The sequence below is a fragment of the Paramormyrops kingsleyae genome, chromosome 23 (genome assembly GCF_048594095.1).
Source record: "Paramormyrops kingsleyae isolate MSU_618 chromosome 23, PKINGS_0.4, whole genome shotgun sequence".
NCBI lineage: Eukaryota > Metazoa > Chordata > Actinopteri > Osteoglossiformes > Mormyridae > Paramormyrops > Paramormyrops kingsleyae.
Genome location: NC_132819.1, coordinates 8,757,404 through 8,783,400, shown reverse-complemented (window position 1 = coordinate 8,783,400; position 25,997 = coordinate 8,757,404). Strand labels below are relative to the sequence as shown.

Below are 25,997 nucleotides of genomic sequence, written 5' to 3'. Positions count from 1 at the left end.
ATTCCCGGACAAGTACCCTGCCTCTCCGCTAGAGACACACACCCTGCGCTTGCGCACAACGGAGCGACTTAAAGGTAGCCATGAACTACCCGGAATTAGCAGAAATTTAGTGTAACAACATTTAGAAATTTATGGAGGTTTGCATTCCTTTCATGAGTTATTATTTTAGAAGTTGAATATGGAGGCGCGTAAATGCCCCCCTGAACGCGCCTTTTCTACACATAAATTGACCGTATAAACAAAACTGTTTCGCATCTACAGCCATTTTGGAATGGAACCGATAAAATGATAACAGAACTGCAATGTCGGCGTTAATTCATGTAAACATTGGTGTGGGTTTGTTTCAAGACAACACGAATAATATGAATAACGAGTTTATTTTGTTAAACATTGGAGGTTCTAGGACATGCAATTTAGAAAGTGCCTGGTAAGATTACAAGACATAAGATAGCATGCGGATTCACAGCTGCCGGATCGTAACTGCCATTTTGGGACAGAACCAATGAAAGGAAATGATGCAGTGTCGGAGCTAGTTCAAACAATGTTCAGTAGTTCAAAAGGTGTGTAGCTTTAACACATTTATGACTTGAATGCAAGATTTTCATTGTTTAAACTGAAAGGTGCAGATATTTGTGAATAGCAGTTAAAATATGACATTTAACTATTTGTGATTAAAACGTTTAACTCGGTTAAAATTTGTTTTGTACTTGCAGAGTCGAAAAAAGAACAAACTGCACGCAGAAATATGTGATAAATTTTATTTCTACACAGTGACATCACTATAGTCAAAATGACAAATGTAAGTCAACTTTTTGCAGCCACCCAGAACACAACAACAACGGGAAAAAATTTAAAGCGCCATCAGTTTAGTCGCCTCTGATTTGCCTCCAGCGTGTCACGTGAATTGTCTAGCAATTCGGGCTCAGTACATTGGAGTTCGTCTAATAAAAAAACAGTCTTATGTGGTTGGCAGGAGGGTGGGACTAAGGGCACCTGTCCAATCATCTCGGACAACTCGAGTGAGTGACATCCGTTCTGTGAGCGAGAGTCTGTCGGCGCGCGAAAAGTTGAAATTTCTTTAGGTTGAGTGAGCGGGCGGGAGAGAGGCTAGAAACATTTATTTAATTTGTTTAAGTCTGTGGTATATTTATAGTTTTATTATTTAAATGACTGCTCAGATATTCTTTGAAAGCGTCGGTAATAGAGCATAGCTGTTTCTTTTGTGGTTTGGGGGTTTATCAGACGTTACGCTGTGTGTGTGGTAATTTTACAAAAACCGGACTAAGATGAGCCTGGTCCTGTCCCAGGAGAAGGTAACGTTAATGATATTTTAAAATGTATGACCGCAGTTGTGATTTATTTAGTTACACTGAAATCCTTCTAATTCACGGAGCTCGTTCTTCTTGCCGCCTTTTGTGAGTGGTTTCCGTAGATAGGCCATTGCCGCTGGTTTACTATCCCAGATATTCACTTTTATGGTGATACTGTTATTAATTTTGCATTTCAAGAAGGAATCGGAAGGTTGTGTGACACGAGAGGGTGCGGATTAAAATGGAATGGCAAATATTTCCCTCCTGTTACGACGCTAAAGAAAATTTAATTCGCTTCTAAATGTGCCACGTCTTTCTCCGTTCGTGGTGATGAGCTTCTGTTTAGCAGGACGACCACGGAAGCGTTGGTAGGTGTAGATTATTTGTTCCTTGTGTAATTTTTGAAGGGCGCTTTTTGTTTGCCCGGTTTGTTGAATTTTTTTCTGCGCTATATACATCGACGTAGAGCAGTATGTATATATTTTTTCTAGGCTAGATAACGGCGGAGAGAGAGACGATTGACTGCACGAATATGGTTACAATACCTTAGGTTGCACACATTGCTACAAAGTACCGTCAGTTGTAGAGCGATTGAAAGACACTGTGTTTCGTAGGAATCCTTCAGTTCTGAATTTGCCATCTATAATTGTAATCTGTACAATTACAAGCTAAGCAAACCGACCAGCAGGGTACCACTGAGGTACTCTGAGCAAGGTACCACCCCAAAGCACTGCTTTCCGGGCGTTAAGTAATAGTTGCCCACTGCTATGTCACATTTGGGTTAAGTGCAGAGGACACATTTCATTGTTGTGCACTGCCTGCTGTGGTGTGCAAACATGACAATCGTTTTCACCTTTCCTTTGTGGCCTCCACCCAGGTGGAGAAGGTGCCAGCAGTTGCACAGGCAGTGGACAGTGACTCAGATAGTGGCATGGGCTCGCCACAGGAGGAGGGAACACAGCAGCCCTGCGTCGTCAAGGAGATGAGTGGTAATATGACTGAGACCAGGGGGCATCCAGCCTGTGTCTGGGTTTTTTAACATGTCCAGGGAGAAAAAACAGTGAAATGTCAGTCCTGGGACTGGCAGGGGGTGATGTCTGGCTTAACTGGTCTGAGGGTATGAATACGATTCTTGCGTGTTATTTGAGTACCATGTCATTAAACATTTACTGTGCCGCTAACTGAAATTGTGATTCTAGCGTCCTTAAGTTGGGTATTATGTAGTAGCTGTCCTTATTGTTTTGATGTTTGCCTGATTCTTTTGCTTTTTTTTTGTACAAGATTCTGAGGATGACATCCTAGTGAACCGGAAACCTCGCTCTCGGAAAGCCCTCAGAGACAGTGACGAGGAGGAGGGAGGGGCTGGCCTGGCAGAGGCGCTCATCCTGTCAGAATCCAGTGAGGAGGATGCTGGGGGTGCTGCGATCAAGGCCTCGAAGGGCAAGAGGGTCATCCGGCCACTGCTGGAGAGTGATGAGAGCGAGGCGGAGGCGGAGAGTCAGACACCTGGGCGAAAACGAGAGAATAAGAGGCAGAGATCCCAGCGACGCAGGGAGAAGTCTCAGAAGGCTAAGGATTGGGTGAAGAAGAACAAGAGGCCACAGGTGAGGGTGTTTGGGAGCAGTGGGGTATTGGAGGATGTGCTGGTGTAACTCCTTCCCTGAATATCGTCATCACTGGCCCCCTCGGGATGTCATTCAGCCTTGTTGATCCTGACACTATGCTGTTTACTTATCTGTCCGTGTTTGTTTATCTGTACTTATTTGTATGTCTGTGTGATGTTATTTTGGTGTTACCTAATTAGCGACCCTCTGTTTGGTTTTCAGGGGAGTCCTGTGACCCCTCCACTCAATGATAGTGGCTGTCTCCTTGGAGACAATGATCTGTTTGACACTGGTCTGGAGGAAGGGGCAGAGCCTGAGGAAGAGGAGGGTCTTGATGCCATCGTAGCGTCAGTAAAGCAGAAGGTCAAAAAGCACAAGGTGGGAGGTCGCCATAAAGATGTATTTGAAAATATGCATTATCAGTAACACCAAAAAACTGAAAGTACTGGCCAGTAGAGGTGGGCGATAAAATCGATTTTATCGATCAAATCGAATTTACAGTTCAGGACGATGTGTTTTTATGAAAATCGATTTTATTACTTATTTTACACGCGAGCGCCAAAAGCGCTAATGCGACGTTCTTCACGGGTACATTAGCGCGGCGCACCCAAACACTGTAGCGGATTCACAAACATGGCAATGGTTCGGTTTTGCGCTATCGGACACAGACCAAACAAGTCCTCGTTGCAAAGTCTGTTTACAAACTGTTGCAACCAAAGGAAGCAGCACGACAAATTTATTCCAGCACCTAAAGCAGAGGCACACAGCGGAGTGGGAGAAGTGCAGCTCCCAGCGAAATGAAAATACCTGCAGCACCAGCACAACATCCAAAGTTAAGCAAGTAACCGTCCCTGACACGTTTTCGAACTGTGTGCCATGTGATAAGAATGGGGCACGGTGGAAGGCGATAACAAACGCTGTCGCGATGTATATTGCAAAAGACATGGTGCCCATACATACTGTGGAAACGCCGGGATTCATTAACATGCTAAAAGTTTTTACAAGTTTCTAAAAGTGTTTACAATGGCGTGGTTTGCCATCTCACAAGCATCTTTTCTGGCTTGTCAGATTGCACTTTATCTCTAAAGTAAAAAAAAAAACTAAAAGTTAAAAGTTGCTCTGAACCATTTATTTGTCGTTGTTTGATTTTGAGTAGGGGAGGGGAATATCGGATTTATTGTGGAAAAAATCTGAGATTTTATTTTTAGACCATATCACCCAGCTCTACTGGCCAGTGATTAGTCCAAAATGTGCTTGGCCTGACCGATGAGTATCTTGGTGCTACTGCTATGCTTGGTATACAGTAAGATAGTAAAGCTATGAAAACGCTATAAACGATGGGTGGCTATTGTAACACTCTACGGGGGGGGGGGGGGGGGGGCATATATCTGATTATTTTGTAATGTGGTTTAGCCAGATGACATCCTGATTGATTTACAGGGTCCATAAATTGGACTTCCCCAGCACAAAAGTTTTGTGCAAAATTTTCACAGTAGACTGTATGATCATGACATAATTTCAAGGCTCTGCCTGGTGGTTTTATGTTTAATCTGTATGTTTGTTCCTGTGTCTCCTGCAATAGTCAGCATTAGAGTATGAAGAGGATGATGAGGAAGAGATGGTACAGAAACCACAACGCAAGGCATGGTGACCTCTTTGACTTTTTTTTTTTTTTAATTTACCCTAGTAATTTGTTATTGTAGATAAATGTATTGTTGCCTTGTACGTCTTCATTTTGACCATTTTTGAACAGTACAACAGAGCCTGCAAGGATGAAATTTCAGGTTATACCATGGTGTTTACGGCCTTGTACTCATGCACCTTTGCTTCATCTAGCAGGAGAGGAAAGCAGCTTTGGCCAGCAAAGAAGCTATCAAACACCTGCACAGTGAGAGCCAGAGGCTGGTCCGAGGTCAGTGAGCAGCTTTATCGCGGCTTTTCAGTCTGCCAGTCTACACATCTGTCAAGTGTTGGGGTGGCGGTCTACCTCAGCTCATTCTCCTTCTCAACAGAGTCCTCTGTGGGGCTGCCCTACCACATGCCTGAGCCAAAGAGTATCAATCAGTTCTACAAGAGGAGAACTCGACCTGAAGGCCCAGCCATGAAGCTGTTAAAGTATGCATCGTTTCTGTATATGTGTGAGTGAGAGAATCTATGTAGCCATGGTTTCTGTTCCATGTACAAATTTATCTTTTTATCGTTAGTGCTTGTCTGCTCAGCTTAATGCAATTTTGTCTGGGTATTTAAATGCTGTAATACCTGCGATGTTTTTATGAACCCTTTCAGTCTCACACCTCTTAGTTCTGGGTTTTGGGGTTGTACAGTGACCTACATTTCCCGTGCCTTTCAGATCTGCACAGTACCAGACACGTCTCTTAGAGGTGCCCTCACCTCCTCAGCCTGACCAGAACAAGTCCAAATCAGAAAATCAGGCTGATGCAATGGATCCCATTAAATCTTTAGATAACCCCCCTGAAGCAGGTCCAGAGGCCCCCCTCTCAGTGTCTCAGCAACCAGCCGACTTGGTGCCCGGCTCGCCTGCCAAGGATGAGGGCAGTTTGAGTACAGACAAGCTGTTGGAGTTGTCAGAGTCAACTGGAGACCAAACTGATTCTGACACGGTTGGACCACAGATGGCCTCTTTAGAGTCTGAAGAACCACTGCCATTGGAGCCCAGGCTGGGTCAGAGCAAGGTGGCAGAACCTACGGAGCCCTCCCCAGCAGAGCCCCAGCCCCGGAAGGATCGATTGGCTCGCCTGCGGGAGCTGGGCCTCCATCCAGCACCTGTGCCCAGGCTGTGTGCTGATGATGGAGCCTTTGTACACTTGGAGCCCCCCCAGGTGAACCCTGGTGAGTAAATGTCCATGACTGCCATCTCCTGCTGCCCTTTCCCAACTACTGGGGCTGTTCTGCTGCCGCCGAGAACCGAGCCGTACAGTGAACCAGAGGTTTTCCATTGTAAAATGTGAGCCCTACCAGAGCTGGAACCATGCTGACATTCCCTTGCTTACTAGCAGCACAGAAAGTGTGACCAAACCATGCTGGTTGTGTCACAACCGTCTGATTTGTCGAAATGCACAGTGAAACTGGTGTTCTGCGTGTGGCTTATTTGAAGGAAAACGCATATATTCTATATATTGGTACTATTGCACATCGTATCGCATTGTATTGATACATTCCCCATAACTCGGAAATTGAAAATTTCCAACCTCCTGAACAGAATGGATTCATAATGCAGATTTACACAAGCGAATGCTAATTCCACTAGCCTTTGATACTTGCGGAACACAGCGACACTCAGACGTGCTAGTGGAACTTGGCACACAGTAAACAATAATAGTAGTAATTGCAGATAGTAAATCATGTGTAACTGTCGCTCTCCAAACTCGGTAACGCCTTTACCGTGCCGACCATTCTGCTGTGGAAAACCGAAGAGAGCTGGAACCGTGTTGTAACCAGTCTCTCCTCACGGTATGGCTCGGGTACGACTCGGTTCCTGTATGCCAGTGGAAAAGTGTCATATGACTGAGTAGCACATGCTTTATTTAAACTGTCTTTTTCTGGTAGAATGTTCTTCAGCGTTTTTTTTTTTTTCTTCCCATAACGATACCCCAGTATCGTTATGAACTGAAATACAAATGGTAACATCTGTCCTCTGCCCCCCCTGTCCAGCTCTGGAGGCATTGAAGGAGCGGTTCTTACGGCATGTCCAACCTGCACCCTGTGCCCAAGGGGAGCGCTCTATGCAGCTTAGTATTGTGCGCAAGGACAGCAGCGCCCCCTCTGGCCAGCAAGAGCTGCTTGAGGAGTCAGTCACGGTCACCATTGGCAAGACCGAGAAGGACGTTGTGCATGCCAAGCCAGGTATAGTCACAGGGTGTAGAGAGCAGTTTGCATGCATGGTGTTCACGGCACGTGTGACAGTCACCCCTGCACCAAGGTGTATCCACCGGATTTTCCTGCAGATTGAAAAGCCAACCCATGCTTAAGGTCTTTATGGAAATGTATGCAGGACATGCGTGGGGCCTGGTGAGTGAGGCTCTCCCCCGCCCATTGGCACAGGTGAGAAGCTGGTATTTCTGAAGTCCCGTCTGCAGCAGGCCATGGCTCAGCGCCGGCAAGAAGAGCGTGAGCGTCGGGCAGCCCTGCACCGGCTCGACAACGAAGACTGCGAGGAAGAGGAGGAGGAGGAAGAGATGACAGACGAATCTGATGCTGAAGAGGTAAGTGTGAAGAATTTCTCCATTATACAGTGGGACACGGATAGACTGTCGTGGTGGCTCCCTCACAGTGGTGATTTCAAAATAAAGGTCATCGTGGCTTATTTCTCTCGCAATGCTTCCGATGGGATTTCAAAATAAAAGGTGTATTTAATGTGAATCGCATGGAGCCTCGCTCATGACATCGTGACCACGTTTTACTATCTTTTTTCCACGATATATTAAAATGTAGGCACTGCTTATTGCCTAAAGCATCCTGGGTACCAATGAGTAAAATTAGTAAAATTTGTAAAACATGGCCAGGATATATATAATTGTGCACACGTTCATTCACTAGGTTATGTATTTGTCGTGAGGTTGTGTCCACTTCGTCTTTTGGAGATGTTACAGTAGTACATGTCACACATAGCGAGCCACCCCTGTAGGGCCACTATGAGCGAGGCCCTTTTTCCCGTCAGTCCTTTCTCAAGCTTCTTGCCCACATGAATGCTCAGACTGCTGCTGTTGCATGTGCAGTAACACCGCTCTCCCTGCAGGGTGTGACCGGGCTGCTCGGGGATGATGAGCACGATGACGACAGTGATGTTGGTGAAGACGACGTGGAGGACAATCGAAGGAGCAACTCCCCACTGGCTCTTAAGGGTCCCTCTCCACCTCCGGACCTCCTGAACACAGATGGCACCCTCCTGCTGTTTGCTGGGAGCTCCAGCTCTCGCCTGGGGTGAGTGCTCTGCTGGGCCTGTGGACGGTCATCCCTCGTTTGGTCAGTCTCTCTTTGAGTGTGTATGAATACGGCCGGGGATGCCTTACTGCTTCTGTGCTGGTGGTGCTTTTCTATCCAGAGACGGGGTGAGGAGACCAGGAGCATCAGGGCCTGAAGGTGACACCAAGCTGGGTAAGCAGAAGAGAGGCCACCATCCCACCAGCGTGTTTGTTTTTGGCTTTGGTTTGCTTTGTAAAGACAGGCAGATCCAACAAAGTCAAATACAGTATCAGCTTTGATCGGTGCCCTGTCTCTGTCTGGACAATCTGTGAATCTGCGTGGTGTTCCTCTGTAAAGATGCATGTGTGTGTGTTGGTTTCCTGGTTCCTCACTGTCCGTTCGTTGGCTGGTTTCTTTCTTGCAGATGAAGAGGATTCTCTTTCCTTGGCTAAAGACAATAGTCACAACAGCAGCTTCGAGCTCATTGGCTCCATGCTTCCTTCATACCAGCCAATCAACCGGTCCGTGGGGCGGGGCTTACCCACCAATGCGCTCCGCTCCCCATCACCAGTATTCTACAGGCCCAGCTTCCTGGGCTCAGCCTCTAAGGTGAGCTGTTCTGACTTTGGTAGCACCTTTTTCAGGAAGGTTGTCACCAACCTGCTATCAGAGCAGTTCTTGCTGCACCATGTTAAATTTTCCTCAGGACAAGAGTAGGTTGTGCTTCCTAAGTATAGCACCTTACAGACTGTCAGTGTTTTATTCTGTACTAATCAAGATAATCTTAGGACCAGGTCAATAGTAGGGAGTCAAAGGATGGGTCCTCGCAGAACGCTACCATCTGGGTGGCTTAACAATGGTCATTTGGGGTGCCACTGAGGCAGACTGGTTTTGTGTCATCGTGATGTCAAAGAAAAGCAGTTTTCAGCTTTTCATGTAAACCTTCCAGGTAGTAACACAGAGGTTTGGTTCTTGTGGGGCTTTATGTAAAAACTGTACTCTCAATGATAGTTAATGAGTTTGAACGTAAAGAAAATTATTTTCTGATTTAGTTGGAAATCCAATGAAGCCATATCCAGACAATCTGATATTGGGCTCAGACCTGCATAAGAGAAGCTTATGGCGAACGCTTGTAAGCTGTACTAAGAGGTAGTCATGCTCTTCCATGCCATAGAAGTGGTCTGTTATGATAAATTCTTAATCTGTCAGCTGTGTGAAGTCTAATCAATTTTTAGTAATTTGGGGCTTTGACAGTATTGCTAGTTTTGGTTAGCAGTATAGGCAGAGTCCATGGTATAGTTTGCATGGTTGGCTGTGTGTGGTTGTAAGAGGAATCTAGGGTTGAGGTTATATATCCCAAGGTGGAGTCTTATCCTGGTGAAGAGGTAGTTGCCAAAGCCACCATATTTTCTTGCCATTTTTGAGTGAAATGGCGCCCCCCTTTCCCCCCCGACAGAGCTCGGGGAAGCTGTCCGAGCCCTCGCTCTCCCTCCCAGTGGAAGACTCTCAGGACCTGTACGCCCCGTCCTCCCCGAGCGAAGCTGGGCCGCTGTGTGCAGGGAGCCACTCCCAGGGCCGCTTCTCCCTGGAGGAGGACACGCAGTCGCAGCTGCTGGATGCCGACGGCTTCCTGAACGTGGGGCCCCGCATCCGGGCCCCGGCCCCCAAGGAGCGGCACCGCCGGCTCCTTTTGCCGGACAGCCTCGACGAGAATGCCATGGACGCCAACATGGGCGAGCTGCTGGGGCTCTGTTCCGGGGGCTTTGAGGGCACGGGCCCCCGGGGCTCAGGCGGGCCCGGCGGGGACACGCAGGAGGGGGCCATCGGTGAGCTGCTGGGCCTCTGCTCGGGGACATTCGCCACCCAACAGGACGGCGGCAGCCCTGCAGAGGGACCCGGGGCCCTGTCAGCAGCGGCTCAGGAAGGCTGTGCTGAGCCTGGCTCTCAGCAAGCAGTCGAGCAGCTCCTTGGCCTGTGTTCCGGGACATTCTCCAGCGCAGGTCAGTCTGAGTCATCCAGTCCGAACCCGTGTATGTTTAGTTTAGGTTTCATTTTTTTATATTTTCATTTGAAATTCAGTTAAAAAAAAATTTTGTGTCAGGTTTTATTAGTTATTAATTTTAAAGATCCATTCAGTTTTTCTATTTCTTATATATTTAAGTAGTAATTTTATTTCTTAGGACAGAGTTCTACAGCTGATTTATGTTGTCATGTTCCAGGTAATTAATCCTAATGAAATATAAACGTTTCACTTTATTAGCTAAGAGGTATTAAAATTAAGGGAAAAAAAAAGTCATGAAAAATGTTTATTACAATCAATTTCCAAAGCAGTGTTTTCTAGTTTTTATTTTTTTGTATCTTATTTCATTTTTATAAAACTTATGCTGGGCTGTAACTATTTGATATTTGATCAGTCAACTTTTGATTTCTGCAGAATTTTGTAATAGTTTATAATGAAGTCACCGGGCTTCACAGTGAGCAAAGTGATTTTAAAAGAGCAAAAATGGTTTGACACTGCATTTAATGAACAGCATATATTACATTTAATTTACTTACCTGGTGCTTTTATCGTAAGCGACATGTATTTCTGAAGGGTCAGACTGTCCCGGAGCTATTGAGAGCTAAGGGCCGTGTCTTGGGGGCCCAATGGTCAAAACGATGCACTTTCTGGGCGATTTGAACTGAAGACGGTCACAGCGTGACAAACATATTGAGGACAGCATATGAACAACTACTTCCAATTTTATGATCAGGGACATAACCCAGTAGGAATAGACGCAATAAGACTGAAATTGTATTGATTTTAGCCATTGACCACTAGCTAGATTTTCTTGCCACCTTTTAATGTACATGCTATTAAGTGTCAATATTGTCACTGCGTTAGGAATAGGTTAAAAATTGGAACGTGCTGCAATTGTCCCATTTGCGGAAGTGTCCGAGTAATTTATTGATTATTAAAATGAAATTGTATTCATTTTCAAGTTGGATAAGTTATTGCGGCCTTATTTGCACCATATAAACTGGTGCTGTGAGAAGTTAAGTTTTGTATGGATTTCGGTTCTGTGGAAACAATGTTCATTTCAGCTGCACTGTTCCACTGAACTGTCCTGCTTTGTTTTGTGGTACTATGCAGTCTGTACCAGGGGTCCGGGCTGCTCCCGGGAGTGCCTGTGTAAGTGAATGCATGAACAGCAGCCATGGGCTCCACCTTTGACTGTTTTCCTGTAAACGTTCACTTTCCTTGCAGGTAACTCACCAGCACAGCCAGATGGTAGCCAGGCCCCGGAGTCGCCTTGCAGTCCCTCCCCCAGGTACCCAGATGCCGTGGCAGCTGGTTTTCCCCCTCTGCTGCAGATGACCATTAATGACAGACATGTCTGCATTTCACTCATGTTTCCACTCTTTCAGGGAGGAGCGGAGAAATGAGGAAGAGGAGGAGGCTGAAGAGGAAGATTGTGAATTTCGACTGTTGTCAGACGTTGGTAGCCTTAGCGACGAGGTGAGTTTTCCCCTAGATCTGGAAGCAGATTTTTGTGACAGCAAGAACTAGGGCTGTACTCTATTGGGGGGGGAAAAATCACATTGGGGCATTTCAAATCATTAGAGTTAATATTGTGATATGTATAAAACAAAGGAGTTCAAATGTACCCAGAATCAATTAGCCAAATAGAATTTATCTACCAAGTTTTCAAGTTGGTGGCGTTGGTGGCGTTGCCGTGAGTTGTGCCAACAAACGCAAAGCAGTGCCGATGCATCACTTGCTTTGCTCAATATCCTCTCTGGAAACCCAAACAGTGATTGTCTTTTTAGTGAGCAGTCCTTCTCTTTTCTCTTCCTCAGCCATTTTTGCTAAATTTCTCACAGACTTGCCACACTCTGAGTGGGTCTAACCGCAAAGTCGAAAATGATTACTTGGAGCGTCAATGCAGAGCTCATGCAAAAGCAGTACAAGTAAACTTCAAAAAAAAAAAAAACACTATACCTAATCTTGAAAAAGAAAGATCATTAAAATTGCAGAGCTGCTGTTTCGCTTACTATGACAGAGTAAAAATATTTTAGCGTGTATCTTTTTACGTGGCTGGCTATCGTGGTCCTTGCAGTGTCAGTTTTAATATTGTACTACAGTTCAACCAAGAACGTGGGTTGATTTAATTTCTTAACAGGAGGGTAGTGTGGAGGAAGAAGGCGAAAAAGGAAGTGACAGTGAAAATGAAGGGGAGGAGCCAGAGGCGGTGCTGGGAGTCCGCAGAGGGAAGCGGAAGATGTGAGTACTGGGCTCTGATGAATGTTGGAGGTTCTTCAAGATGGCTTGCAGCCATAGCAGTCTTCAAAGTATACTTAATATATTCTTTTTTTTTTTTTTTTTTGTGAATGAAATAAACTTTAATGTAGCACCTGAGTTTGACTGTAATAGATTGTGATCAAAAATTGTGGGCAGTTCTGTCACACGATCCAATCTGTTTGAAGGCATCTGGCAGAGTTTGTGGAGTCCGAGGCTGAGCTGTCAGGCAGCGACGATGGAAGTGACGACGAAGAGGACGAAGGTGGAAGCGAGTATGAAGATGAAGTGCAGGAGGAGCTACCTTCTGATGAAGAACTGCAGGACCAGGTCAACAAGATCCACATGTAAGTTCTGAGTCACATGTGCATGCAGAAATGACCAGGTTCTTGGACCGGTTGGCCATTAAGAATTTAAGCTAATTTAATGCTTCATCACCAATCATAAAGCATTTGGAAGAGATGGCAGTGCCCACGCAGGCAGAACATGCATAAGTAAGCATGTGCACGCAGCCATGTTAGTGTTCAATTTGGGAACCTTTTCCAGTCACCTTTTTGCCTGTACAGTGTAAGCGGTTACATACCCAGTGTATGTGTGTTCAGTGGAACTTGCGTCCTCTGTGGTCCTGTCATAGGAAGCAGGTGCTGGATGATGACAAGCGGCGCTTGCGTCTGTACCAGGAGCGTTACCTGGCCGATGGGGACCTACACTCGGATGGGCCTGGGCGCACCCGCCGCTTCCGCTGGAAGAACATTGGTTAGCGGACATTATTTTTTTGTTGCTTATTCAACTGACACTATGTGAAACATTTTGCTGTGTTTTTTGGCCCCACTACATGACGCTTCCGTTTGCCTGCTCACATGCTTTGTGCCCTTTTTTGAACAAACACCACCATCTGGTGGAGTCAAAAAATACTGCAGATGGTTCATGAAACGTTATTGTTGTCCATTATTGCTTTTTTTGTGTGTGTGTGTGTGTGTGCGCGCACTAGTGCATATGTAAGGATTTTGTGGTAACTTTGTTCTGTGTCTAGACAATGGGTTTGAAATGGATGATGGGGATGAGGAAGAGGATGAGGAGGAAGAAGAGGAGCTGAGCCAGGCAGAGCAACAGAGGAGGAAAGAACGAGCAGAGAGGGAGCGCTGGCTTCGCGAACAGGTCTGTATCCCTGGAAACGGCTGGGGTTGCCCCATCATGACAGGATTTCCCCACCCTTCACCCTTTGTGTTCTCCTGTAGTCCGAGGCAGCAGCACAGAGGGGTCTCGGGGACGATGACAATGACGACGAGGAAGAAAATATTGGCCAGGAAGACAGCCAGTTCATGAAGCTGGCGAAGAAGCTGACGGCGAAGAAGCTGTCCCAGACGGGTGAGGAGGCGTCCCCCATAACTCACCACTGACTCCCCCCGTCTGCTTAATTTACTCAGTTTCCCTCTTCTTCTACAGAGGCTCCTATGGCCCCCAAGGAAAAGACTGCCCCCTCTTCTGCTCCCTTCATTATGCAAAATAATGTGGTGAGTACAACTTGTCACTAGATGTCTGCCCCTTCTCCAAAGTGTGTGTATCTGACTGTGGTGTTTGCCTCCCCTTACCAGGTGAGGCGAGGCTCCTTACTCAGCCAGCCTCGGGCCGTCCTGCAAAAGCTGGCCTCCATCTCCGATGCCAATCCCAGTGCCCCACGAAACAGCCGGGGATTCCTCTTCCAAACCCTCTCCCCAGAGAAGGACACCTCTGCAATGGCATGCCCCAAAAAACAGGTAACGTGCCTGTCTAGCCATGTGCTCTGTGTGCTGTTAGTGGCAGGTATCATGAGATTAGTCACACTATATGGACAAAAGTATTGGAGCACCTGGCCGATACACCCACAGGAACTCTTTTGACATCACTTTCGAAATTTATAGGCATCAGTGTGCGGTTGGTTCCCCCTTTGCAGCTGTATCAGCTGCCACTCTTCTGGGAAGGCCTGCCACAAGATTTTGGAGTGTATCTGTGGGAAATTTTGCCCATTCATCCAGAAGAGCATTTGTGAGGTCAGCCACTGATGTTGGACGTGAAGGCCTGCCTCGCAATCTCTATTCTAGTTCATTCCTAAGATGTTAGATGGGGTTGAGGTCAGAGCTCTATGCAGGCCAGTCAAGTTTTTCCAAACCAACCATGTCTTTACAGACCTTCCTTTGTGCACTGGAGCGCAGTCATGCTGGAACAGCAAAGGGCCTTCCCCAAACTGTTCCCACAAAGTTGGGAGCATAGAATTGTGCAATATGTTTTGGTATTGTGAAGCATTAAGAGTTCCCTTCCCTGGAACTATGGGGCCTAGCCCAACCCCTAAAAAACAACTTCATAGTATTATCTCTTCACCAAACTGCATGATGCAGTCAGGCGGGTAACCTTCTCCTGGCATCTGCCAAATGTAAACTCGTCCATCACACTGCCAGACAGAGAAGTGTGACTTGTCACTCCACAGAACACATTTTCACCTCTCCAGAGTTCAGTGGCAGTGTGCTTTACATCACTCCATCTAACACTTGGCATTGCACTTGATTATGTGAAGCTTGCATGCAGCTGCTCGGCCATGGAAGCCCATTCCATGAAGCTCCCGGCATACAGTTTGTGTGCTGGGGTTAATGCCAGAGGAAGTTTGGAAGTCTGCAGTTACTGAGTCAGCTGAGCCTTGGTGACTTTTACTCAATATGCACCTCAGCACTCGGTGACCCCACTCTGTTACTTTACATGGTCTAACACTTCATGGCTGAGTTTCAATTGTTCCTAGACACTTCCACATTGCAATAATACCACTTACAGTTGACTGCAGAATATCTAGCAGGGAAGAAATTTTCATTAACTGACTTAATGCAAAGGTGGCTTCTTATGACAGTACCCTGCTTAAGTTCACTGAGCTCTGCAGAATGACCCATTCCTTCCCAAATATTTTTAAACCTGACTGCATGGCTTGGTGCTTGATTTTTATAAACCTGTGGCAGTGGGTCTGAATGAAATGCCTGGAGTGTGTCCCAATACTTGTCTGTATAATGTACTTGGTTTCTCTGGGTTTGAGTGTATCAGTAATGAATATCATATTGTTCATGAGGATGATAGCAATGAGACCATTCTTTTGGAAATGTATTAAAGACCAGAACATTATCATTTGTTTTGATGGTTTAACTTTACCGGATTTTGCGCAAGACTTTTGTATAGTGTTCAAAAATGATGGCCTAGGGATTTTCTCATCGTTCCTACTGAAATCTAATTGTGCTTGTGTATGTTTACCTTTATCATGCTGCTTGCGGGGTGTGTGTATGTGTGTGGTGTGTCTAGTTGCTTGTAACTTGACATTTTCACACAGATTTATGAAAATTTCATAGGGAATTGGCATTAGAAAGAGATTGGGTGCTGGTTTTATGTAATGTGTGGAAATGGATCTCAAAATGCTGTAGATTTGCAGGCAAATTATGCTTTGGCTGCAAAGACATGCAGCACAAAATAGAGAAGATCTGATTTGCTGGAATGTGCATGTGCCCTTAAACGTGTGTGGATTTCTTTAGGAAATGTGGTGATGTAACCTTTTAGGTGGAGCTTTCCTTTTGATTAATCAACTGCAAACCTTGCCAGCAGAAGCTGCACTACTCGTTCATTCCAGTAGGTGGAGCCAGAGCCTATATTGTGGCATTGAAACAATCAAACTGGGGATTCACAATTTCTGTCTAGGAGGGCACTGTTCAGCCTTGCTGTGCTTGGGTCTGGTCACAAGGCTTCTGTGTGCTGTGAAAATGCTGTGGCACGTTGCATATAAAACACATTTTCAGCTTTGCTAGAGAACAGCATCAGTACATGTAATTTGAATTTGGGTGAAAATTTTGATTTTGATGATTTTTGTGAAGTGGTGTCTTATGCTGTGCTGTTGATTACAGAGGTAATGGTACATTTTCTTAATAAATGGGTCTTTCTGAATATTGTATTGTTAATCCTTAAACCATGGTTAACGCCAGTCTCCTACTGGGCAGGTGACGAAGAGAAGCCAAGCAGAGTCTTTGGCTCCCGCAGCCAAGCGGCCGTGCCTGGGACCCATGCAGCCTCCTTCGGGGCTTCCCAAGAGCATCTTCAGCTACCTGGAGCGCTGAGAGGAGCTCCAGGGCCACGGTGTCCCACCTCGGCGATGCTAATCTTTCTACAGGCCTCCCTCCTGTGTACGTTATTCCCCAACCTCAGCTGGGTCACCAGTGCTTATTGTGTAATGCACAAACTCGGCCTATAATTATGTAAATACAAGGTATCGGTGTGTCTTTTTATTGATTCCCTTTTAAGATGTAAATTAAAAAGTGTTTAAGTATGATTGCTTCTGAGTTTGTGTCCCTCGTTGACCAATCATCCTGCAGAGTGTGTGAGAGAGAGAGGGAGTGTGTGCACACAGGGGGCTTGTTTCAAACACTACACTGCAGTATATTTACCCCTTAATTTTTGGCTGCTAGCTTGAGGTCCAGGAGGGGTCCTCCTGTACCCCTGAATGAAGTACTTGGAAACTGCTGCAGTTTGTATCTGCCAAGTATGTAAACAACTACTGGCTTGCAGAAGCTCACCAGAGCCTCCTGCTGTAGTTGCTTTCAAAACTTCATATGTTATGCCTGGCATTACGAGCTTATCCAACAGCAGGGCTGCCCCGAAGTAGTGTGAACTTATTGGAATTTAAATTCGTTAACTGCTTCAATGCTATCTAACTTACCATTCATGAGATATTTTAAGTTGTTTGGATTTTAGGGAAAATGACACGTACTGTTCTCATACCCGTGACTGTATAAACAGTTCCCTAAAATCCAAGGTCAATAGATCAGTCCACCAACATTTTGCCTATAACTAAAGTATCCTAAATCCAGTTGTAACTAATGTATGTTATATAATATGCTTCTTAACTTTTTCTGCACAAGCAAATATTTACTTTATGAAACTTTGCAATTGTTAAGTTTAAAGCTTGCTGGAAAAATCCACATGCTACCAGCCCTGGGCTTATGTGACAAACGCTATGTCCATTTTGTGAAAGGTAGATACAATGCCCATGCATACCGTTTCTGGAACATTCTGTCAGTGTGAGGTTTCGGGTGTAATGGAGCTGAAGACGGACTGCAGTCACACACACTTGCGATGGAGTGCACTTCTCAAAACCAGCCAGGCCCGAACCCCAATAATCATTAGTATTGTCATGCTTAAATTCTTGTAAGTCGCCATCTTTCAGCCTTGTCTATATCTGGTGTCCTTTCTATAGTCACATTTTCTATCCGTCTGACCTCCAACTATCATATGTGTTGCCGCTGTCCTCGTTTCTCTGCACCCACTCCCTTTCAGCTTTGGTAGATGGAGATGATTTTGCATGTGATGGAGCCCCCGGCGAGCACCGTGTTTGATGTATTTTTCATGTGTACAGGCTGCTGTTGAACTGCGGGGGGAAGGGAGGTGTGTCGGGGACAGCTTCGGGGTACGGCATTTGAATTACTATGTTGTTGGGAGTGAAGTGAGGAGAGGGGCTGGAGAGCGTGTTGCGGTTTAGCCAGCAGCGGTGGCTTGTCATGGGATTTTAGAAGGGGGGGGATGGCGTACTTTTGTCTGCAGTTTGTCTGATGTCACCCCAACCCCCCTGTTCCCACGAGACACAAATAGACACGTACGATAAACACCCAGTAAGACAGAAAAATGGCAAGTTGAAATTCAAATGAAGATTGAAGGAAAAAGCAACCTTTTGCAAATAATAAGTCTCACAGATAAACCCTACTGTTATACACAACTGGGTTTCACAATTCATCTACAGAAATGCTGTATTTGCACAGCTAAGATTTACAGACGGGAAGTGATGAACCTTACATTTTTTTTTGTAAAATCAAAGCTGTTAAATCGCCACAAAGTCGGCTAAAAAGAAAACTGCAAAGGAATGCGGGCGTCGGCTGCACTACGGAGCTGAGATAAGGGCGGACCGCTTGTTGTCGGCCGCTATTTGCTGCGCTTATCGTTAGCGCGGCCGGGGCTGCCGCACAGCTCGCTTCCCGTCCGGTGGTCCTCTCCCAGATTAGGAAGTGAATCACACGGGGGAGAGAGAGGAGGGAGGTCCGTAGCAAGATAAACATCGCCGAGCTGGGTTTGTCGGAGGAGGAGAGAAACAGGGAGGCCGCTGTCTCTTTTTTTACAAGAACCTTAAGAAATTAAGATGAGGTAAGATGATAGACCCTGTTTTCGGGTATCGGTGAATTATATAATCAGGATATAAAGCAATGCGAATGCTTACTCTCCGCTTGGCTATGTGTGGTGCATCGTGGCATTTTGGTCCAGCGAGAAGAGGTGTGATATGGGGTGAGATTGAGAGTACCTCTTACTTATTATGTAACGAGTTCTCGGAAAAATCAGGTCGCTCCATGTTATACATATGTTCTCTTTTTTTTAGTTTGCTTGTGCTGAGGATGTAGCAATTCTTTCTCAAGCTGGGCATGAGAAACGAGAGTATAATCACATTAGATCATCATTGGTATTCCAAATGTACATTTTTTGCTTTCTGCTATTTTGAATAAATTGCGTTGGGCCTTATCGAAGACACGTAGCAACTCCGAGGAACGGATGTATCAGAAAGTATCATATGAACCGACATCACTGAGACGCAGTTCGACCGTTTGCAAATTCGCTACAGCCGTAATGATTCAACGTATTAAAACCTCCTACACGCCGTACGGCGTTTCGTTATCCTTCAACGCATCAGCTAACATGCCAAAGTACGGCGATCGGTTTTGCATTTTGCGCTCGTTTGAATGACGGCGTGAAGGACGGGCGCGCCCGTCTGGCCGGTGGCGCGTGCCGCTGTCCTTCAGCACCGGGGGAGTGCGCGCCAATGGGCGCGACGGCGCTTCCCGGGATCTCCGCGGCGTCTGCTCACGCGCTGGCTGCTCTGACGTAACGCCACTGCGGCTGTTGACTAAAACGCATGGAAACAACATAAAACTATTAAACTCGACTCAGGTTAGAGTCAAATAATGTGTAAAAATGGCCCCTGGCTTTCGGTTTTCGCTTCAGTTGGTGATTGTTTTTTCACTGAGTAATATATTATAAACTGAAACATTTTTGATCAAATAGGACCTAAAGTCAACCTACAAATAATATACTGTACTTTACAGATCAAACTTTTTTATTAATATTATTTTACTGTTTTTCACTTCTGTCTTGGTTTCTCTTCAACAGTACCACAGAGTCTTATTATAGCAAAAACGTGTTGGAAGTTCAACATGGCTGCCCTCTGAACTCTGTCCTTGGAGGTCAAGGGGCAGGGGGTGGGTCGTCTCTTCGTCTTCATGGCAATGGCCAGCACCCAGAGAAATTTGAGAAAGATAGCAACTTTAATTTCCTGGGGCATGAGGATGAACTGCTCACTGGGGACGAAAACCGCAACCAGCTGCGTCTGCGTCTGCAGAACCTGCAGGGGCGTGAGCCGCTCCTCCAGTCTGCGCATTTTGGGCCCATGTCTCCGCTCTCCCGCCTGCCTTCCTGGAGCCCGCTGGAGCCCCTGCCTGAAATCGAGGTCGCAGAAGAGGCCTGTGGCCGTGTGCCCCCGGAAGGCGCGGAGGGCAAGATGGAGGAGGAGGGAAATTTAAAGGAGGAGGAAGAAGTGGAGGACAGCAAAGAGGAGGGTGAAGAGGAGGAAGAAGAGGAGGACTGGGAGGAGAGTGACTCAGAATTTGAGTTCAGCTACCGCTCCAGCAGTAGCAGCAGCAGCTCGCTGAACATGATGGGTAAGGATGGATCAGGCAGGCCTGAGTCCGGCTGGAGAGGTGTCCCCCCAGGGGGGGGACGGGGGCAGGAGCCACCAGAAGGGGGCAGTGTGACAAGTTTACAGGGCAGGGTTGGAGATGGCCAGAGCATCATGGAAATGAAGAACCCCCAGAGCGAGGGAGGCTCCTCGGATTCTGACACAGACACCTGTCCCGAACTGCACGAGCTGATGGAGGCCATGTGGACCCTTCGGGACCAGGAGAGGTTCAAGGCCCAGGAGATGGAGAGACACCAGGTGCAGCTGACCATGTACCGGCGCCTGGCGCTGATCCGCTGGGTCCGCTCCCTGCAGGGCCGGGTGCAGGAGCAGCAGGACCGCCTGCAGTCCAGCTTCGACGTTATCCTCACACACAGAAAGGAGCTGCTGAGGATGGGCGCAGGCATGGCCATGCCCACCACCGCCACCGTCAGCCAATCGTAAAGCAGAGGAAGGGGCAGGATCTCCAACTAGCTCTGAGGAGGGTCACATACTTTGTGTAACAGCGGTGGAAGTGGATAAACGGGAGCCTTCAAAGTACTGAGCTCTGTTAGACGTCCTTAAAGTCACACCGACTGTTAAAGGGGGCTTCTCTAGTAGATGTCCCCAAATGCTTTAAACCCTAATATCACCTTGTCAAAATTTCTCAGCCAAGTTTTCATTTTTTAATCTTTTGGTGCTCTATCAAGACCATGACCTGAGATTTCAGAGCCCTGTGTCTTCACACCAACCACAACAAGCTTTTGTTTCACTTTAGTGTAATTCTTCCATTAAGCGCTGCTCAGCCTCATTTTCTTGTACAGAAATATATATATCTATATAATAAAAGTAGTCTAATTGTGTGTGTGTGTGTGTGTGTGTGTGTGCGTGCGTGCACCCTGCAGTGAACTTCCATCTCGTGCAGCGGATTCCCCAGTCTTTGTCTCTGTGCTGCAGTCCAAAACTGCAACCCACAGCATAGGAGAAGCGGTTTGTGGATGGATGGATGGATGGGTGGATGGGTGGGTGCAAAAGCAATCTATTAAATGTATAATTTGTATCAATATCTATATATGTTTGAAGAGCATTCTATGCATAAAAAAATCTATCTGTGGTGTAATAAACATATTAAGATGTTTTTTTCTGTGTCTGTTGTACCATTCTGTGTATATGAGTGCCTGTGACTTTTTTGTGGGATTTTTTGAGAAATATACAAACCTCCAAAATCATTTTTTAAATATTCACAAAATACCTCTACATCTGCCACTGCATCTGAGTCTCGTAAGGCAAACCTGGGAGGCTTCTTTGCCCGCAGAAAATGAGTAATAAAACATGGCTGTGGGTATAACTCTTCTCATTCTCTAATAGAATTAAGCAGTTTGATATTGTAACTCACGGTTAGCAACAGATCTGTGAAACGTGATTTAAAGGCACCGTTTATATATTTTTTATAATGATCCACCCTCCACCCCCGAGGCTCACATTCATCACGAGGTTGTGTGTTTTCAAGTGCAGGTCTACTCGCTGCACAGTGATCTTCCGTCTAGGTGAAAATTGTTGCCAATCTGAAGTAGGCTTACTGCTTAAATAACGGTAATGAGCTCCTGGGTTGCTGCGGCTATAATCGTTTGTCTATCTGCGGCACAGAGCTCGTTTGTATAGTTATCGTCACACGGTGATGAGGAGGAGGCGGAATGGGTGGGGGAGCGGTGGCAGAAGTCCGGGAGAGTGTGCGCGCTTAATTTCAGCGCCTGGGGCGCGGGGCTGCTCGCCGGCCCGTGTGCATGTTCACTGAGATACCGGCGTTCACAGGCTAATCCGCACTTTGAGTTTGTCTGCAGGGGCAGGGGCGCCAGTAGGCCGGGTCCCCGGGGTATTCCGACAGCCGGCGCCCCAGGGCCTCGCAGCGCAGCCGACCCAACACACAGTCGCGAGTCCAGCCGTTCTGAGGAGCCAAAGAGCCCTGGGCAAGTTTGGATAATCCCCGCTTGTGGCTGCTAACCCGGAGTAGATCTCGGCTTATCTTTGCTTATGGACGCGTGTGATGGCAGGAGTGTCATGCAGAGTGAATATATTGATCCTATTTTTGCAATACGAATACTAAGCCTGAAATCAGCCCGGGCGTAGGAAACAAATTATTATAGCCTATTTTGACTGTCACTGAATCTTTTTTCTTAAAAAAGTTTATTTCTTACGATTACCGAGTCAAAGTAGCCTTATTATGGTGTGACACCACTTACAATAGCACAGTGATGGCCGAGGCGTCACCTCCCTGTATTTAAACGTTAATCATCGTAGCCCTTAGGCCGGCGTCCCGTGTATTGTGCATGTCATCTCGTCCCATGCCATCTCCTGATTACCAAGGTTCACTATTCCACAGCTGGAATGAACTTATTCACAATAACTTAGCCATAAGTGCTTGGGGATAAAGGAGGGCTGTATGGACTTCGTATTTTAGGAACGTCTTTTTAATTTTCTGGCATATGTTTTTTTTCCTTTGATCCCGATGCGCATCCTCACCTCGTGTGCATCCCGCGGTTCAGCGGCACTGTGTAATGCACGCGACGGGGCGACCTGCGAGTCACGCGGCTAAGTGCGAGGGGGACCCTGCTGGGCGCGAATCACTGCGACGGATTCACAGCCGCACAGCCGGGGGAGACACGCATGCACTGACAAGGAATGCGGTACGTGCCGCTGTCTGCCCCCGCTCAAGCCGAACCGCTAATTTAGTCGTTAAAATCAGGGGAAGGAAATTAGTTTAGCACCATATTTTAACGTTTTCTGTGAAACGGTAGCTGTCAGGAAAGAGCCGCGAGGTGCACACAGCTGTAGATGCTTAGATCTCATGCTAATTTGTGTCTGAGACCTAGATATGAAGACTACGACTGTCAGCCGTCTATCATTGTCCCGCATCATATAGTATTACTGTCCGACTGTCGTGTAAAAGGCACAATGAATTATCTTGGGCCAGTAGAGGGCGTCACGTTGCCACGATTGTTGGCGATGAAGAAGTGGGTGCAGTTACGAAACAGGGACACCAGAGGGCATTAAGAACCGGTCAGGGCGTTCTGAAGAGTGCAGGGTTTCTTTCTAACTATAACCTACTTTTCATAGCTTACATAGTTTTCAGAAATCCTCATGGAACAGCAATTTAAAACGTGAATATGGGAGGGTTTAATTTAGATTCTTACATTATTTAGTACTTGTAGGCATACTATGGATTTCCAATGACAGAATAGTTACTTCACTTGTCCCAGCTGATAAACACACTCAGATACTGACTCTCATCCCACTTACAGTGCCAGTATGACCTGTGTTCTGTCCTCCTGCTTGCATCCATAGAAGTCGCTGATTTTTGCTCTATGACAATGAAAGTGCCCCCTCCTCTGATGGGGCGTGACAGTGCAGACTGTGGTGGCCCCTCCAGCATTCTGTTGGTATGGAAACAATCGTCTTTGACATAAAAGAGGCGGTGAGGGGCTAACAAAAAATGGGTGTGTGTAGGGGGGGGGGGGTGCAGGGTGGTCCCTGTGGGGCAGGGATGGCCTCCGGCCTCCGTATGATAAACCGGATAGAAAGACCTGGTCATCAGAAAAGGAGAGGAAGAAAAGCACGATAACAAGGAAGCAAAAGGCGAGAAGATGGAGTACTCCTTATGTTTTCAAAGACGAAGAATAACAACAACAACAAAAAGTCGATAATATGAACCAGACTGTATCATAATCATTTCACCAAATCTCACTGTTTGCGCACAACAGGGGCAACACGGAAGGTGCTGCATTAACAGCGCGGATTCTGCTGCCATGTAAAGTTTTGGTTCATATTTTCTGGTTCTTATGTTCAAATGCAGAATTATGCTACATTAGTCCTGTTGGATTAAATAATCTGAAGTTAACAATAAAATGTCTTTGGGGTCTGACAGGGTACCCTGGTCTGTTTGCACTATGCTGGTAGTTTGCCCCCCCCCCCCCCCCCGGCATTCAGTGACCATTGTTCAGGACCAAAGTTTAACACTTTCAGGTAATCCTATTTTTATCATTCAATGAGAACAAGGTGAGAAAGGATTCTATCCTTGTTCATTCGTGGTTTCTGTTCAAATGTCCACTCTACCATTCTGCTGGCTTCTTAGGAGATTTAAGTTGGTACAGGGATGACAGAAAAAAACAACGATGACATCCACAATAATCAAAAACAAAACGCAAAATATTTTTTCATATGTTTCACGTTTTAGTTTCTTAGCTAAAAAATGTTCTCCCTTGCCTTTTTGTTTTCTGAAATGCAGATGTTTCCGTTCTGGAAACCAATAGTTCTTATTTTTATAATTATTGCCCTTATTACTTATTCTTTGCGTCGTCAGAATTATGACATGAAGACGGGCCTAAGAAAAAAGGAAATCCAGTAATTAAATAAATGGGTCAGAACCAGGATGATGGAGCGAAATGAGCAGAATTTTAGTTACATTTCGATTATGTTTATTTCCCTGTTTGACCTCTCGTCCTTTACTAATCATCAATACGACAGGCAAGTAAATACTTTTGAAATACTGGCGTGATTACATTAAGGTAAATAACAGGTCATTTCTCAATTATTTACGCTCAAGTATAAATAAGACATTTCGTGTATTTCGTTTTTAATTTAGCTATGCCTTCCAAGCCTGCTCCGTCATACTTTGAGCTGCAAACTGCCCGAGTCTGGTTCAGCCTGAGACGCTCCTATCCGCATATATAACTCATTATTAACGTGACGATGTGCTTCAGCGTGAAGGTTCGCGGTCTTGGGGAGTCGGGGTGACGGAGCCTGTTGGTCGGGGCGGGTTCAGCTGCCTCGTCTGCTTTAACCAGCTAATAAATATGAAAACAGCCGGTTTAAACTTTTATTCGTTCACTGCCTGAAAGGATTATACTACTCTATAGAGTCCCATGTAAATCCTGAAACCTCATAATGCCCAATGTTGTCTCATAAAACTGTGTCGGACAATAGCGGAAAAAAGGGAGCTTTTTCACGCATAAAAGGTTTTCACAAGAGCGCTTTGAGAGCAGGCTGGCCGTGCCACGCCCCTGGATTATCCGGCTGCCGGTGAAAGCGCGGTGCGGGGAGGCAGGTGCGTGTGCCAGGCACGGGGGTCGCGGGGCCGCCCAAGGTTGGGGAGCGGCCTGTATCGAATGCGCGCAGCTGCCGGCAGGAATTTGTTCAGGGTTTGTCACTTCCATTTGTTTTGCTCATTTTCACCCCTTCAGATGAAGTGATCTCTCGTGCATAGGTTCCCTCGACACCCCTTACCAGTTTAGGGAAGTAAAGTGCCGCTAAACGGTGACACCAGGAAGACAAAAAGTAAAAGGGGGGCGCAGTCCTATCCAGTCTCAACACCATGAAATCGCACATTAGACCGAGAAGGCGATGGCTAATACCGCTCTCTACCATTTTATATACGAGTGAAAATCAATTGCTCAAATCCGAGCCCATTGTACGAACTACCCAAGTTAACACTCGCAGCCAATTCTCCTGAGTTTCCGGCATTGTTCGCTCGCTAAGTAAAACTCATATGGCTTAAATTATTTTCTTAGCTTTACATTGTACCGACAGATTTACTTTGTATCCAAATGTTTAATTCATGAATGGAGCAACTTTTTTAATGCATACATATATAAAGGTTGCTCGCGCCTGATAAAGAGTGGGCTTTAGTATAGCCTGAGGTTGTGACAGCCCCAAACCCCTCGCAGCATCACCTCAATCCCTAATCGCAGCAGCTCAAGATCAGTCTCCCGCTCGAATTACTGTACCCCAAGGCGATGGTTCCGTAATCCATCGGCGAATTCAGACCCAAATCCCAGTGGGCTCTGGCAGAAAGGAGAGTGCCTGCTATGGCGTGGTATTGTTCAGATGGACGGTTCCGCGCAAAAGCACCGATTCCCTCTCGTTTGACACAATGTATCTTGCGTCCGGTGCCCTTACCTGTGAGGCCAGTTAAAGCAGAAGACTGCAAATATTTCAGCACCTGTTGGTTTTCCCGTTAATAATCTACTTCATCCCCGCAGAACCTCTTAGCATTGTACAAGCAGCCGTTTGAAGGGGCACACCCTATATTTGCTTCTTTCTGATTTATTTTTATGCGTGTGGAGCTCTGCAATTCA

At 46.3% G+C, this 25,997-nt stretch overlaps 2 protein-coding genes across 8 annotated transcripts; both read left to right on the top strand.

Moving 5' to 3' along the window:
- Window position 1: 1 nt before the first annotated feature.
- On the top strand, window positions 2-16,446 carry LOC111854274 (claspin). Of its 6 annotated transcripts, XM_072705395.1 has the most exons (25): window positions 107-560; window positions 714-799; window positions 2,188-2,299; window positions 2,592-2,914; window positions 3,137-3,292; window positions 4,497-4,556; window positions 4,754-4,826; window positions 4,927-5,029; window positions 5,265-5,764; window positions 6,587-6,778; window positions 6,977-7,137; window positions 7,671-7,855; window positions 7,977-8,029; window positions 8,262-8,446; window positions 9,294-9,837; window positions 11,085-11,148; window positions 11,246-11,336; window positions 12,001-12,101; window positions 12,305-12,463; window positions 12,751-12,872; window positions 13,150-13,274; window positions 13,355-13,484; window positions 13,563-13,630; window positions 13,712-13,873; window positions 16,118-16,446. In XM_072705395.1, exons 2-25 carry the CDS (start codon window positions 791-793, stop codon window positions 16,232-16,234), a joined length of 3,795 nt encoding a protein of 1,264 aa, XP_072561496.1. In that variant the 5' UTR covers window positions 107-560; window positions 714-790; the 3' UTR covers window positions 16,235-16,446. The 6 variants fall into 6 exon arrangements, with proteins under 6 accessions (XP_023687861.2, XP_072561496.1, XP_023687860.2 ...); XM_023832093.2 differs by lacking the exons at window positions 107-560; window positions 714-799 and adding an exon at window positions 2-74; XM_023832092.2 differs by lacking the exon at window positions 714-799.
- Window positions 16,447-18,065: 1,619 nt separating this feature from the next.
- LOC111854217 (uncharacterized) lies at window positions 18,066-21,004 on the top strand. 2 transcript variants are annotated; one of them, XM_023831973.2, is made up of 2 exons: window positions 18,066-18,308; window positions 19,323-21,004. In XM_023831973.2, exons 1-2 carry the CDS (start codon window positions 18,304-18,306, stop codon window positions 20,329-20,331), a joined length of 1,014 nt encoding a protein of 337 aa, XP_023687741.1. In that variant the 5' UTR covers window positions 18,066-18,303; the 3' UTR covers window positions 20,332-21,004. The 2 variants fall into 2 exon arrangements, with proteins under 2 accessions (XP_023687741.1, XP_023687742.1); XM_023831974.2 differs by lacking the exon at window positions 18,066-18,308 and adding an exon at window positions 18,315-18,446.
- The last annotated feature ends 4,993 nt before the right edge of the window (window positions 21,005-25,997 follow it).